This window comes from Talpa occidentalis, unplaced genomic scaffold (genome assembly GCF_014898055.3).
Source record: "Talpa occidentalis isolate TD23 unplaced genomic scaffold, MPIMG_talOcc4v2.1 talOcc4.2, whole genome shotgun sequence".
In the NCBI taxonomy this organism is placed as follows: Eukaryota; Metazoa; Chordata; class Mammalia; order Eulipotyphla; family Talpidae; genus Talpa; species Talpa occidentalis.
The window spans coordinates 142,117,934-142,134,538 of record NW_023602073.1 but is presented as its reverse complement, the minus strand read 5'-3'; the positions used below and the strand labels follow the sequence as shown (position 1 = coordinate 142,134,538).

General features: G+C 45.7%; 1 protein-coding gene across 1 annotated transcript in view; it reads left to right on the top strand.

Moving 5' to 3' along the window:
* FNDC1 (fibronectin type III domain containing 1) overlaps positions 1–16,605 on the top strand; it is an 80,147-nt gene that overhangs the window by 23,193 nt on the left and 40,349 nt on the right. The window contains exons 3-5 of the mRNA XM_037518793.2: positions 125–211; positions 966–1,034; positions 15,557–15,763. Of these exons, the coding sequence (XP_037374690.1) occupies positions 125–211; positions 966–1,034; positions 15,557–15,763 (363 nt within the window). The remainder of the gene's footprint in view (positions 1–124; positions 212–965; positions 1,035–15,556; positions 15,764–16,605) is intronic.

Genomic DNA, 16,605 nt, shown 5'->3' with positions numbered 1-16,605 from the left:
GAGAAAGTTATAGACTTGTCACTTAACTCAGATTTTTATAATTGGCTAGCACTGGTATAAGGGGGACAGTCAGTGAGTCACACTGTCCTTCTCGGGGTGGTTTGATGTCAACCATGTGTTCCAGAGCCGGGGGTAGTGTACTTTGTGCTGGTCACCGCAGAAAACCACAGTGGAGTGAGCCGACCCGTTTACAGAGCTGAGAGCCCGCCCGGTAAGTCTGACCTGGCATGGGGCTGTGCTTTGTTACACAGAATGTGAGAAACACCCCTCCTGCTTCTTCAGGTCAGTGCCCATTAGAATTATTACAGAGCTCCCGAACAAGATTTGTCGAGCAAGGCGAGAACTATCTCTTTGTTTAAAGTAATTTCATGTAGGTTAGCAGCATGTTGTCCTTCATTTTCCATTAGGGGAAGCCATAAGCAAAAGACCAAAAATCTGCACCATCCATTCAGCCCAAGGGCCCAGCCACTGCTGTGGTCAGAACAAATCCTTGAAAAGACCAGTTCAGCATCTGTAGGAGAGTGACAGCGCACTAGGGGTTGGCAGGGTGGGGGCGGGGGTGGGAGGGAGAATAAGGTCCCAGATAGCACTTAGATTGTTTGAAAGATAAAGGGAATATTAAACAGTTTAGCAGTTGTCATCCTGGCTTGTACGGGAATCAGTTTGCTAAGATCCTGGGGTGGGGTTGGCGGGGGAGGACATGTGTCAATGTCACCACAGACAGGAAAAGCAGGAGACAGTAACAGAAAAGCAACAAGATAGGTTAAATAGGAAAAAATGCAAAAGGTAAACTTTTAGTAAGACAAGGATATTTAGTTTTGAGCATTTATCATGACATGAACCTAGAGTCTTTATATTAAACCCTTTTCCTTTGGAAAAAATAAATATGCCTTAGGGATGCTCTGAAATGTGGAAACTCCAATAGTCCTCATTTCTAACTATCAAGTTGCATTTTCCTAATTTAGGAGGTGAATGGATCGAGATTCATGGTTTTCCCATTAAGGGTCCAGGACCATTTAATGCAACCGTCACAGGTACTATTTGCTCATTGAGTTCGTGTCTTCACTGAAGCACCGTCTCGCAAGAGGGTTGTGCTTCTGTTACACACATGTGCTCACAACCTCCGTTAGTTCCCATCGCTAAACTAACCCACATGCCACCGTGTCGGGCGTCTGCTCTGCACCTGTGGCCAGCCAGTGTCGCTCATTCCTCATTGTTCTTTTATGTTCTGCCGTGGAAAGTGTCTGCGTGTGCATCTGGGGATGCTCTTGTGCCGTGAACAGGCAAATATGGTGGTGGAGATGGCAGTTTGGGCCTGCCAAGGGCACTCCTGGCTCTCACCTCTGGGTGGCATAAAAGAAGGGGAGCCACCAAAGAGTGGTTTTGATTGGCTGGTATGTTGCATCAAGTCTTGCTCACTCATCACCAACAAAGTATCCTGTAAGATGGCGGAGAGCCTGCCTCCATCTCTGCTCCATATTTGTCTATGTGTGTTTATCATTCGGATGTTGATGTTGTCTGGTCCTAATGTTTTCTGGAGAGAAGTGTTGACATTTCTTGTATGTTTCTTGAATATATTTAATTAATGTTGAAAAAGAATGCAAAATGAATGCAGTTGCTTAAGAGTGTGGTTGGGTGATACCCCAAATATGGCAGGGAGCTGTTTCATGGGAGTGACCATGTTTTTAAATGCATTAATCTGGTATCACTGTTGAGAGGAAGGTGAGTATGTTGAAACCAATGGCCATAACCTGCTTCTCCAATCTGATTTGATAGGTGTTGGCAGTTTTCAAAGTTCCTTTTATCTGAAAAGGGGGTGGAAAAACAAAGGGACAGAAAAGGAAAATGGTTTTCCAAGAAAGGTGATACGGTCTTGTTCAAATATCGGACTGGAGGGGACCTTTGGTTGTTGTAATGGAGATGCTTGTAGGTGACTGCAAGTTGGAAGAGAGAAGGAAGAGCTAGACAGGAATTTGGGAATCATGTTGTAGAGTGGGAGCCGAAGAAGAGAAAGAGCATTGAGTGGGCAAGAATGGGGAGATACGAGAGTAGAGGACCGAGACTCAAACTTGGAAGACGCTGATATAACATAGCTGGGAAGGTGTACACCTAGGAAATTTGCAAAATTGGAAAGGATGTTTATTTCAGAGGTTGTCTACCTCAAAGACACCATGTAACCATTCACAAACACACGTGCTTTGTATTTAAATCTTATATTTTGTGTTTTAAATAAGCATTTTATTTTTATAATCTTCTGGATAGTTGTCTGAATGACAGTAGTATAGAATAAGTTATTTTCTTAAGTAACTGCTTTTTATGCTATGCGGGGTGTGTGTGTGTGCATGCATGTGTGTGTGTGTATGTGTCCTACTGAGCAAGCACATGTTTCAGAAAACCTGGGAATCTAGGACAAGAGACTCATGCACTCCAACTCATTATTGGTGAGATCATTTAACCTCTTTCTGCAGGATCCCTTGTCGCTAAAATGCTGTAAGCAATACTATATTTGTCATATGATATAAAAAACTAGTGGAATAAATTGCTAGCTGAAACCATTTGCAACATATTAAATAGAACTTAAAAACAGAACAAAAAATGAATATCCAGAATGCATAGATTTGGTTGAAGTACTCCAGAAAAAAAAAAAAAAAACTACATTATGTTGTTAACCATAATGAGAAACTATCGTGAGTTTCAAGTATCAAGATGCAGTGATACCTTTTTTTATGAGGTCTGGAAAGTATGCTAAGCTTGCTCTGAGGAATGGTTAATATATGATAACCCTGTCAAAGAAGTATTCTTAATTCCACCTATTTTCATTCCCCCTATCTTTATCAGAAAGAATTTATCCTCCAAAAGCTGATACTAGTATTGGCACTTAGGGACTTCACTTTAGTGCTTTAACTGATAACATCTCACCTTCTTCCAGTGTTTTATTTGAAACCAGAGGAAAATCTATTCTTTTACTTTCCTCAAAACAGTAGCTTTAGTTCAAGTTTCAGAGGCCCCATTTTGCTGGCTAAGATCTGTCTAGACTTCATTGTCTTTACTTAAAAATAGTAATTATTGATTTCATTCACAGGTGTAGATGCTAGAGATAATAAGTTGGTGAATAAGATAGACAAGATTATAATCCAGTAGGAAGGAAAGTCAACACACAAGTAAGCAAGAAGTAATGCATGTAGTCTGTATTAGTCTGCTCTGGCTGCCATAGCAAAAAAAAAAATCCATAGTCTGGGTGACTTAAATAATAGAAATTAGTTTTCTCATAGCTCTGGAAACTGAAAGTCTAAGATCCAGGTATTGGCGCAGTTGGTTTCTCCTAAAGGGGTGGTGGATTGCAGGCCATCTTCTTACTGTGTCTTCTCTTACAGGGTCTTCTCTCTCTGTGGGCACATGATTGTTTCTCACTGTGTGTTCAAATTTTTCTCTATCTATAAGGGCTCCAGTCATGCTAGATTAGTGCCTTCCCTAATGGCCTCATTTAAAAGTTCCAAATTTCAAATACCTCACATTCTGAGGTAACTGGAGGTAGGAATTCAACATGTGATTTTTTTGGAAAACAATTCAATATAAAACATAATCATAAATTCTTTGAAAAATAAACAGATTTGTTATAGCACAGCCAGGGTGGGGAAGCCCAGGAGGTGCTGATAAGATGGTGGCCCCAGACCAAGACCAGGTGGAGACCCTCACACAGGAAGCTGTATGAGAAGAGGGAGACCATCCAGGCATCCTGGAGGCCTGCAGGACTTGAGTGATTCTGTGACTGGTCACTTGGCCAAATAGGAATACTCTAAGGATTCAAAAAATGATAGGAGTCAGCAAAAATGCATCTCTGAGGCAAAGTTTTGGCTTCCTCTTTGGGTAGCTTGTCACATATCTTTAGTTAGAAAGTTTCTTTGTATTTAAATATAAAATCCCTCCTGTTGGGAATGTAAACCCATCTCCCTTTGTTTTGCCCCCAGGGAAGAGATGTCACAAGGTTCACACATTGAAATCCTGTTATTTAGTTTCTCTGCTGACTTCTTTTCCTGAGATTGTTTCAGCTTTTCTCTGTGAAAATCTGGGGTGATCCAGTATCACAGAGCCAGGCAGTGGGAGTTGGACTAGGACCCAAATCTGTTTCCAAGCAGCCAAGGGACTCAAAGGAAGTTAATCTGCTTTTACTAGGGAAATTTTAGCTCTCAGTCGAGTCATGTATTTTTAATAGTCATGATTAAAAAAAACCTAGTCTTAAGCCACGGAGCCCAAAAACTAGACCATAGTACTGACATTAAAGCTTCGCTTAGGACACATATTTTCTTTATATTATATTTTAGTTCATGAAGCTTGTTCATTTTGGGTGGGGGGAGGTGAACAATTAAACCATAACTTCAACTCAAGTTCAGTGTAGAGTTTCACAGACCTCTGGCCGTTTTCAGCCAACACCAGCATGCTGCCTGAGGCCCTGCCCTGCGTCCCCGTCCTCATCAGGGTCACCCCGACCACTAGGTTGTTCCCTAAGTCCAAAGAGCACATGAGCACTGACTTCATAATATCCCTGTCCACACTGCTGTCCACATGTCAGCCTCCATGAGAAGGCCCGTGGGTATTCCCGCCTTATTGTATTGGTAATTGGAATAAAAATCACAGTAACAGTTAAACAAAGTTTATTAGATGATAAAAGTGAGCATTTAAACCCAGGAAGTAATCTCTTCCAGATTTTACTCTGCCAGAGAAGTATTCCATCAACTACAAGTTTGAGTTTAGAGTATAAGTAGGAACAGTGAATAATTGATGTCAAATAATTCTTGATGGAATTGAGGGTGGGTGGTCCTGGGTTTTATCTCTAGGCTTAGATCTTCCAGTTTCCTAAGTGTCTTGACCTAAAGATATGTTGATGCCATCTATGCGCAGAGGAGGGCAAATGCTGGCTTTAATCAATTTACAGATTTCTAAAGACTCAGGCGTGACCATCTGCACCTGCCACTCCACTTTGGCCTTCAGATTCTAGGCTGTGAAATGAGGGTCCCCGACAAGAAAGTTCTAAGCCCCTTCTAAGAACCTTCTCAGGTTCTACATTTCATTCTAAGATTGCAGGGTTCCTTTCAGCTTTGACCTTTCATGACTGTGACAACCGGGCCAATTCCACCACTGCTAATGAGTGGCCCTACATTTTGCAAGCAGTCGGAATTATTTGTATTCTTAAGAAATGGCTAATTTGCCTTTTTCTCCACCCTACTTTGAATGTGTTAGGTCAGGAAATCCAAAAATCATGTAAGTGAAGGAGAAAACACTGTGGTATAGTTTCTTCGCCTGAACACAAAGGCACACAATGATGGTCTCCAGGATGCACGTGAGGGTCCCACCATAGGCCCCGTCTGTGCAGTGGCAGGAATCCTGCCACAGGAGCCATGGAGACAGCACCTTAATTTATTTAAACTGCCCAGTGTCACGCGGGGTAAAAGTGCCAACATAGGGAAGCAAATCACTTAGAAGCCTCCTCAGATGACCCAGGCCATGGGCTATGGGCCTGCTGAGAACCAGACTCAAGTTTAAAGTGTACCCCAGTTCAAATGTTTAAAATTAATTTTGAATTTTAAGAATTAATTTTAAGATTAATTATGAATAAAAGATTCTCCTCTTCACATACTAGTTTCAAAGTCTTTGACCAATGAGGAGTTAATGTCTGTGATGTCATTTTCTCAGCAGATTTCTCAAACAATTATGAATTTTTAAAAACTTTTTAAAATATTTATTTGTTTATGCATACAAAAACTGGGATGTAGGCCAGAGGTGCAGGGGGTGAGAAGATTCACCAGAGACAGAATGGGGAGCAGAACAGGCGGATTGACTGAAATACACTGCTGAGGGGAGCAGCGGGCAAGACAAGAGATGTCTGCTGCACTGTGTGGGTCAGCATCCTGGCCGGGGATCGAACTTGTGCTGCAATGGCTATGGATATCTTCCTAGTGCTGAGACTTAACCCCTTGTGCCACCAGGGAGGCCCCAATTATGAACTTTTTTAAGAGCACAGTTTGCAGAGCAAAACTGAGCTCTGGTTCATAGCCTGGAAGGTAGGCTTCTCAAGGGCAGGGCACAGTGATTCACTCTTCTTTGTATCTCAAGCATCTACTATGAGACAAGCACATAGTAGGTGCTCAATAAATGTGTGCAACGTGAGAAATGCAGTGGAGACTGCTTTTACTGGCTGTCTGTGTGTAGTGGGGGAAATGAGCCATGGCAAGGGCTGGGGGATGGGGCTGCAAGGCCACCTGTCAGAGCTCAGGGTAACCTGTCTAGTGCAGCCCCTGATTCTGGCCATTTTGTTGGCCACAGAGAGCTGCTGTCATTAATCAGAGAGGCTAATTCTGGGTGAAGATGAGCATGAAGTGCATGTGTAGACTGGAAAGGATGGCACCAACAGGGTTGTGAGCATGTGGAGGTGGGAATGGCTCCAGCCTGGCTGGTCAGCAAAGAAGAGGCCTTCATGTGCTGAGAGGTCGCCTCCTTCCCTGCATTGGAGGCACGTCCCAGGAACAGGGTGGCACTTCCCAGGCTCTCACATTCAAAGCCAGTCTTCACCAACCTCAGTGCCTGCTCATGACGAAAAGGCACACGAGGAGCTGTGGTGCAGAGCTGTTCTGCTCACACAGCCACATGTTCTTGAGTCAGAGCAATTAACTCAAGTCTCAGCAATTAACTTGAGCCTCAGTGGCAAGAAGTGCAGGGAGGGGCCCTGGACCACCCCAGTGGGAACAGGGGATGATTGTGAGCATCCTTCTCTGGGCTCAAACCAACATCTTGTATGTTCCATTCACAGATGAATGTAAATACCTGCTCAGAGATTTTCCCTCCAGAGAGTTCTTGGGAAGCAAGTGACAGCCAAGCCAGGATTATGCTTAGTGGGGGGCTGATGCGGGTTCTCTGAGCGGACAGGCAGGGACTATGGACATGGGAGAGGTAACTTCCCCATGTGTTTGGCCTTGAAAGTGGCCTTCGCCGACTTTGCCTTTGTGACCTGGTTCTCAATAAATCTAAGATTCTGCTGAATCATCCCCAGGGGCTGACTGTATTGCCATCTTGGGCTTTTGCTTAGATTCTGAGTGAAGAAGAGGCTAGATGGGAGTTGTGACATCACTGAGAGGGACGCGCTTCTTTTGTGGGGTCCTGTCCCTGTAGAGTGGCCTTGAAAGAAAGTGCTTCTTCAAGTGCTTGAGCTACTTGTACATATGGGCCTTTCCTTGGCTGGTGATGTGTTGCTTAACAGAAGAAAAAAAAAAAAAAGAAAGAGTCATTACTAGCCTTTCAGCAAAGCAAGGTTATTCACTGCAAGGAAGCAGCAGCTCTACTTCCTGTCCACTCCTGAAGGAACACAAGTACATGAGCTTTAGACAAAAACAAAACAAAACAAAACTACCTTTGAATTGAGACATATTTCTTCAAATAGGTCACTCGTGCCTCTTAACTTATGTAGCCGACCAGGCCGTGGGGCCTGGAAATGCCAGATGCCTGCATTATACTGTGAAGATCAGAAAAGGGGGCGTCATCTTTGCTTTCTGTGGCCCCTAGAGTCCTCTGAGAGTGAGGCTGAAACTAAAGTGAAAATGACAGCACCCCCAGCTGGATCTTGAGCTGACGTCCCTTTGGCCACACTTTCTCATCACCAATGGAGGAGCCTGTGGAGCTGGTCCCCTGGACAGGGCCTGGATTCTGTGTGGATGGCGGCTGCACCGTGGAGGAGAGGGGGAGCTGGGCTGGTGACCGAGGATGTCAGAGCTGGTATCGGCCTCCCAGGCTTGTAGATAAACCACTTACAGACACAGATGCCCCTGCTCTACCTGCGTGGTGGTGGAATGAGACTATAGTCTCCCTGCAAAATGCTTCTGAGCTGCCCGAACAGTGGGAGGAATCCAGCAGCGGCACAGACGCCCTGTTCTCGGGCTGGTGACTGGATTGTGCAGAGTCTCCCGTGTCCCGGACATGCTGGCCTCTGCCTCGGGGAGACTTGACATCTGTAGTCCCCACAGAACCTCAACCCGGGGTGGTGAGGTGGTGAGTCACTGACATTCATGGCTCAGAGCTGCCACTGATGACATTTGGGTGACATTGTCCCAGAGTGTCTGGCACCCCAGCAACTCCTGGGCCTCCTCAAACTGGGGTTCTCAGGACCTGGGGAGCATGGCATAGCCGGGACGGTGTAGGCACAGGGCAGACAAGCCACATCCCAAATGTCTTCAGTCACCTAAAATGTTATTTTTTACTTTAAAACAAACACTGAAAATGCAAGTTTTCAGGTGAAACAGATTGTAATAAATTGTCATGCTCCAGGCTTCTAGGGACGGTTTATTTTCTTCGGTGAGAGGTAAACTTTGGGGAAAAGTTTGAGGAGCCCTGTTAAGTGATAAAATGATCCAGCCCTTTTGTGAGACAGATGGGCAAAGCAAAGTTGTGGAAATGAGTGAGCCCAGGACAGCCTGACATGTCTGCTTGGCTTCTGAGGCAGCCTGCTGGACGGGAAAGGCCGCATCTGGGGGCCAGCCTGTGCGCCGGCCTCTGGCCTCCGACTGTGTGGTCCCTTTCTATGCTCCATGTGAAGAGATAGTGAAGCTTCTGCTGGTGACAGCCTGGATGTCACCCATGACCCTAGAAAGAAGGACAGCGGCGTCTCTGTGAGGAGCTGGACAGGCCTGGTGGGCAGAGGAACCTGGAACTGGAGCACTTGGGTTTTGTTTGCAAAGTCAGTCGTCGGTGCTCGCCACAGCTCCCGGCCTTCCCGTTCTGTTAACATTACTGATGGTTGGCATTGATTAGCTTGGAGGATATCACTGTTCTTTTTCTTTTTTGTGATTTTTTTTTAGACCGTCTCTCTTCTCCCGCACCCCCTGAAAGGCAGCCAGGATTTGCTGATTCGAGGTACAGGTTTTGGGGTGCATGTGCCAATTCTCTCCTAGTGTCCTGACAGCTTCCCAGAATGAGCCAGGCAGCCAAGTCTTCATGCTGCTGACCAGGAATTTGGCTCATCACCAGATGTTCTTTCCTTGAAGCACTAGAAACACATGTAAGGGGGACTTAGACCAAGGGGGCAATCCTAAAGGGACAAATGGACCGATTTCCCTGAAGAGCAACCAGGCTCATGGAAGTCTAGCTGACATTTTCTGTAACTGGATAGACTCAGCCTGAAAATTCGGGCTGGTGGTTCCTGGCATTACTCACCAGGCCCTTCACTGGCGGTGCTTGGAGGCACCCAGGGCTCCTTCTCCCAGAGCAGGCTCTGTGCTTATGCCTCAGGGTGACTGCCAGGAGCACCGACTGCAACCACTGGATGCTTCCAACAAGAGAAGGTAGCTAGGAGTATAGCTCTGACAGGCCCTGACCCCAGTCTGCCAGTGTCCACTGCTCTCTGGCTTTGGGCTTCTCCTTTAGGCTTTCTAAGACTTGGTTTCTTTGTCTATAAATGGGTATTGGGCTATAGTGAGGATGTTTGTCAAATGCCTTGCCTGGTAGGGACCCTATAAATTATCACGGTTGGTGACACTGACAGACACTGTTCCAAATAAAAGAAATGATATTCTCTTTGTTGTTGATGGTTAAATAGATGGACCTTTTAAATAACACACACAAGAACTCAGTACACAGTTCAAAGTATTGGGGTGATTTGCTGTCAAGGACAATGTGACATTGAGGAGAGAATATGTCACTGTGCAGTAAGCTCACTGCCCAGTATGCATAGCAGCCAATTACTATGATGCCAGGTTCTGAGACAAGAAAGGGGTTTGTTGCAAATCGACTGACAAGGAGATCGGAGAAAAACTCAAATCTGCCTCTCTCGTTAAGGAAGGGGGTGAGGTTGTATAGATTTCAGGGAACAGAGCTGGAAATGGAGAAGTTAAATTTTATTGACTAAGGAGTGGGTTAAGGGCAAAGAATGGACTTGACTGCACTCATTGGGCAGTTACAGGATAGCTCGTACGTGAAGATGTGTGAAGAAGCTTTTCCTCAGGTAATTGGAGTTTTGAGTTTCTGTTGGTAGGTGCCTTGCCTGAGTAGCTCCTCTCCTCTGTTTGTGTTCTCCAGACTCTGGCTGGCACAGGTTGTGTCATTTGTAGGTAAGGTCCAAGCTCTGGTGTATCTGTGAACTCAACCCTCAAAGGGACAGTTAGATTTTTTTTTTCTTTTGTGTTTTAGGGTCTGAAAACAATTTAATCGTTTGACCTTGGTGTCAACTTTAGACTAAGTGTCACATACATGGGTGTGTAGAGTCTTGTGAAGCATTTAGAGCTATTTCTGGAGGATTACATGTCAGAACTTGCCCGGGACGAAGGAATCCTTGGCTACAGACTAGTGAGGTTTTTGCTCACCTACCTTGGAAGATGTTCATCAGTGCCAGGCCCAGACCCACGACCAGGCCAGGAAAGTCAAATTCAGAGTGGGACCATCAAAGCAAGCTCCTGTGTCCTTTCTGGTTGTCCACAGCTCAACTTCACCCCTCTCTCTAGCTTATGTTCGCCCCACTTTTCCTTCCTCTTTCCTCTTTACTGTGCTTACCGTCACCAGTCACAGAAACTCTGGAGAGGTGAGAGCTAAGGCGGTTTTCACCTTGCAGGTGATCATGCAGAGCTAGACCACTGCTGTAGCCTCATGGGCTGGCGTCCCTTCTGCCTAAGACCAGTGTCCCCAGTTCCTTTGAGATCTGGTTCTTAGGGACGGCAGGGGAGCTGCCTGGGCAACGGATGGCCAGTAGAAGACCAGTGGCTCTTTCAAGCCACAGGGGAGAGACCACAGGCCATCTACGAAGCTTGGCGGTCTGGCAGTGGGGCATCCAGTGGTCGGAGGGACAAATCACGTACTCTGCAAACCTGTAGGCAGAGTGACACTTGATGTTTTGCTGTAAAGCGAAAATGCCTTGGTGACTGAGATGTGGCCAAGGAAAGTGGTCACCTGGCAGCAGAGGCGTGTATTGTACACCCACAAAGAGTGGGGACTTGTTCAGAGCAAATGATGATCATTAGATGTTGATGAAGACAATGACGATTGCTTTTAGTTTATGGTGCAAAAAAGTCAACTAGAAACACGCAATCTCAAATTTGAGGAGGTTTTCAATTAAAGAGTCTTTGTTAATAATTCCTGCTCTTTCGCTGAATTCTGGTATTTTGAAACAAAATTTTAAGTGCCCCTGTGTGCAAGCCATCATGGAGGGCTCTGTGATGGGGTCCTGACATTTTGGAGGGGCCACCTACCCTGCCAGTGAGGCTGATAAACTGAGGGCTTTCATTTTTATGACAAGCAGACATGAATGGGGCTTAATACATGCCAGGCACCTCCCTAAATGCCTTCTGCGGGTTGTCTTACAGTACCAGGCTTGCTCGCACCCTAGCCCAGAGGAAGAAACTGAGGGTGAGTGAAAATTCTCAGTCTTATTGTTATAGGACAGCCCCGACATTATGACCAGTGAGTGACAGATTCCCCTTCACTCTGACCTCAGAGCCTGTGGGAGCCCACATCAGAAGCTGCCGGGTTTAACTAGTCCTGAAGATGTAAATGAGCAAAGCATCAAGTTGAATTTTGAATTTTTTTCCTTTGTGAAAAGAACAGGTTTTGATTCCATAGAATTTCAGAATATTTGTCGATTTACATTGCTGGCGATACAAATCGGGAGGGATGTTCTAATCCTGCCTGGCTCTTTGATGTCAGCTGTGATCTAGAGGGTCCTTGCTTCTCCCAGCTGGCCCTCTGTGTGGACAGTGTGCAATTATCGCCACAGGCCTTCCGTTACCGATCAGTTCTGTGTAAGAGCCGCCTGATCATGTGGTACCAAAGTGATGCAGGGTCGTTGCTGCCTCCTGCCAAGGTTAAATACACTCAGCAGGAGGGGGTGAGCTTGATTGCCCTTGGCAATTGTGACTTCCTGTTTTCAAGATAAAAGACAGAGTTTTATAAGAACATTTCAGAAGGCTTCTGTGAAGCTATCACATATGGCTTAGAGAAAACACTTAAGTAACATTATTGCAAGAGAATTTGAACCATATGGATCTTTTTTCTTAATATGCACATCAGCTTAAAGAGGATTGCCACATGACCTGTGAAAGAATCAGTAAAAGATGTTCAACCATACATGTAAGCCAGAATATTAAAGAAATGATATTTTCAAATACCTGAAAAAATATTATGTGGATGATTTATCTAAACCCAAAGATCTGCAATCTGCAGGGCCATGCTTGGAGGGATGGGGTTCCTCTTCATCCCTGTATTCAGGGTTCAGTGATCTCTGTGCTGCAGGCAACAGCCCTTCAGGACAGTCTTTGGCAAGAGGCCTTCTCTCATTCATTTGCTACCTGCTGATTTATTAGCAGACATGCGCGTGCACTCTCTCTCACACACACACACACACACGTGCGCGCTCTCACACGCTTAGGGTGGGGGCGTTGTGCTCTCCCTCTGAGGGAGACCTGTCCAGCTCAGAACCTTTACTTCACGTTTATTAGCAGAAGAGTTTAGTGGCTGGCACACGGGTGAGGGGAGAGCATAAAAGGAAGGGGTGCCGTTGGGGGAGAATGGAACTTCGCATTGGAATGGTTGCATTCGGGTCCTTCTGTGGCACTCAGCAGCTGTGTGACCTTGGGTCAGTCACTTCACCTGTCCAGCCTCATTTTTCTCAGGGGGATAACTCTCTCCTGTTTACCTGGGAGCTACTATAAGAATGAAGACGATCAGCCACGTCAGGGCTTGTGGCACACTGGAAAGCTGCACACAAAGGAGGCAACATGGCGAGCGGGCTAAAAGGTGCCCTCTGCCCATTCCTGCAGCTTGTTCACAGCCAGGCCTCATTCTCCACCCCTGGCGTGGAGCATGAGATACCCAGGCTGAGGCTCAGTGGGCCTGGCATGGGGCAGGGTCGTGCGTGGCGGCACTGCAGATCCCAAGGTCCCTGTCCTTGAACCTTACCCTTCATCCCCCGGACCTAGCACTGTAGGAAACCCCATCTGTCTTTGTTCTTATTACTGTTTCTCAGTCTTTTACTGTTGGGTGCCAGGGGTTGTTTGTCCGGCCACACTCCTGAGGCCCTGCGGTACTGATGTCCTGTCCGGGACCACTTCCCAGGGTGGTCTGTGGGGGGCAGGCGGACCACAGGGCAGAGAACACCAGCTCTGCCTGATGACTCATGTGTTTTCAGTCGATTTTCCCATTTGCTGGAGGTTGCCCCAGGCCTCCCAGACGGTACTTCACCCTGTGATGGAGGGGAGGCTGTTGCTGCCACATGGGGTTTTAGAACAGGAATCTGGAGGCAGCTCTGAGGCCAGTCAGGGTGACCACAGTGCTGTGGGCATCTGTCCTGTACATGCTGCCCCTTGGAAACAGGCTGTCAGTGTGTGGCCTCGGTGGTCACACTGAAAGACAAGCAGTGCAAATGGCCTGTGGTGGCTTCGGCCTTCCTTCCAAACCCACATCACTGAGAGGTTCCTTTAGGAGATTCTGAGATTATCATAAAAATAAGAAAAGCATGTTGTTTACAGAAGGCATTTTCCCCTTCTAGACTTTTTTTTTTTTAACATATCCCTGGCCCTCAGCCCAAGTTGGGGACCCCCTGAAATCGCGCTCCAGTCAGTCTGAACTCCTGTGTGGCGGTTGTTTGTGTTGGAGGCACATGGGAATAAGGGACTTAGATATTAGGAGAGAACGAGGGAGTCTTTTGCTCCCTTTAAAATTCTTTCTAGGTCTCTATTCCCACATTCATGGCTCACGTAAGGTTTATTTCCTAACTTTGTATCAATCTGAAAATGACACAAGCATGATTCCTGAAAAATTAAATATGTTTACATATTTTGTTCTGGTGAATGGCCTCCAAAAATTTGCTACCTTTAAAATACCAAAAAATCAAAATGTCATTGTTGTTAAATGCAACTTCTGTTCCTTGACCAGGTTTTGCTCTTCATAAGTCCTTTCACAAGACATTCCCCCAGTATTTAGAAGGAATCGTTCTTACCCTGGCACCACAGAGGGTCAGTTCTACAGTAACACCTACTGATTCCTGACTACTCCGTGACTATCACCCATGGGTAATTCCAATATATCATAAGATTTGATCACATGGATTGTTCTAGAAACATCAAGATCGTGTGGCTATAAGTATGAAGCAAGAGATCCCAAATGGGGAGTGCTAAGCAATCAGCTCACAGGATTATGATGGAAGTCATAGGTCTAATCAATTCACAGGACTCATACAGGGATTCGTCAGATTAATCCATGCTGTGCTGTAATGAGTAGGATTATTAGTTCTGAAAACTTTGGATAAATTGTTTTCTTTTCAGCTGTGTAAATAAACACATCTGTCATTTCCATAATCCTCTGTGCTCCCTGATTTTTATAGAGGTCAGCTTTGAAATTGAAAGCGCACCTCTCAACTTGGGTCAAAGCTGAGGTCAGTTTTGCAGAGGAATCCCAGGGAAGTCGTCACATCACCAGGTGGCAAGGCGGAGTTGCATATGGTCAGCCCACTGGCCACACTGTCGGGTTAAAAACAAAAATTCTTATTAATTGCTACATTGTGTATGGAGGAAAATATTTGCTCAACCATAACATGGCATTAGTAGTAGTCTTTCCTCAGTAGTCTTTAGGAATGGGGTTACTCAGTGACTAATGACGTAACTCCACCGAATGTGCAAATGGATATTCCTTTTGGTTAGATTCAGAACATTGGTGTCAAGGATCTGACTTTTCAGAATAACCACCACCAATGGCTATTTATTGTGTTACTGAAACCCACACTAACAGATGACGTTAGTCTTTGCTTTTGCGTCTTAGCAATGAAATGTTAGAGTAGCTGGGACTGTTCCTGTCTAATAAAGTTAGCCAGAGTAGGTGACCTGGCGAAGGTGTATGTAGAGGAGGGTGCCTGGGAAGTGATGGCTTACTCAACAAGGGAGCCGCTCACTGGCCTGACGGCCTCCCCAAATCCCGGCTAGAATAGGATCCACTTTCAGAAATGGGTAATGACATCATCATTTTGCAATTGATTAGCTTAGCAAGAGGGTTTGCAAACATCATTGAATTAACAATGAGACAACAGACATTGAGGTTAGCAGCGGGGCAAGACTTAGGCCTGTAAGAAAAACTAAGATCAAAACAGAAATGAGTGTTTACTCTTACTAGTTCATATTCAATTCTAGAAAAGCTGTTTCTTCAACCTTATAGTGAAGGCTCCCTGAAGGGCAGTTGCCAACAGACATATGTGTGCTTGCTGTCATGCATGCTGGCCTTTCCCCAGGGAATACATGTCGTTTTGATCAGGGGGCAAAGGAAAATAAATAAAAAAGAACACTGGAAACTACTCCAGATTTCTGGATGGCATTCTCCCACGCAATAGGTTTTCAGTTTAAGTTCTCAAGACCTCTTGGTCTGAGCCGCGGGGAGGGCCGTGTGCCAGGGTGTCTATCCCCGCGGGGAAGAATGTTCTTACTAGATGGGTTGCCAGAATGGATGTGGTAAGACCGCTTGCTAATGGTCGTGGCTCAGTATTTGAACAGACTCTATAGACATGACGGTGTGACACTTTCCATGTTGTGTCCTCTTTAAGAAAAGGATGTGCCCAACAAGCCCCTGCGTGTGCGTGTCCGATCCTCAGACGACCGGCTGTCCGTGGCGTGGAAGGCGCCACGCCTGTCTGGAGCCAAGAGTCCACGCAGATCACGGGGATTTCTTCTGGGCTACGGGGAGAGTGGCCGGAAGATGAATTATGTTCCACTGTCAAAAGATGAGCGAACACATGAAATTAAAAAGCTGGGTGAGCTTACTGTTCGGGGGCGTTTAATGTTTTGCTGATCTTTGCAATCGTTAGATGCTTGTCATGAGAGAGCATCACATGCTTGCCATGCTTATTACAAAGATGTGCTTTATACATAATGTTTTAATGCATGTATAATGTCCATTACACATAATGTTGCATTGCTGTATAGACATGGTGTAGCTGTAACGCTCATTTTCAAAGTTAGTCTTTGTTCTTTCCTCTTCTTGTATCTCCATCCTTCCACCTTCAGTTAGCAGTAGGACAGGGCTGCCTTTCAGCTGCTACAGGAAACTCAATCCATGGAGCCTGGAAGTGGCATTACAACCTTGGATACAGGGAAGATTCTGCATCCTTATTAAGGGTGTGACCTTGGGCATGTCAATCAATTTCTCTTAAAGATTTATTTATTTATGCATAAAAGAACTGGGGTATAGGCCAGAGGTGTGAGGGTGAGAGGATTCACCAGAGACAGAGCGGGGAACAGAACAGGCAGACTGACTGAAACACATTGCTGAGGGGAGCAGCAGGCGAGACAGGAGAGGTCTGCTGCACCATGTGGGTAGTAGCTCCCTGGCTGGCCAGGGCTCGAACTCGTGCTGCAGAGGCTGTGGACAGCTTTACAGTGCTGTGCTGTGCCACTAGGGAGGCACAAGTCAATCAATTTTTAAGGCTTTATGTTCTTATTTATAAACTAAGAAGGTCTAGAAGATGACCAAAGTCTCCTCATGGTCTCGGGTGCCATGATTCCATAATTCTTGAGAGTTGTATGCTTTGTTTCACAATTGTAATTTTTTTCCAAATATAATTATCAAGTTCAGATTAAGTTGGATATTAGTGGG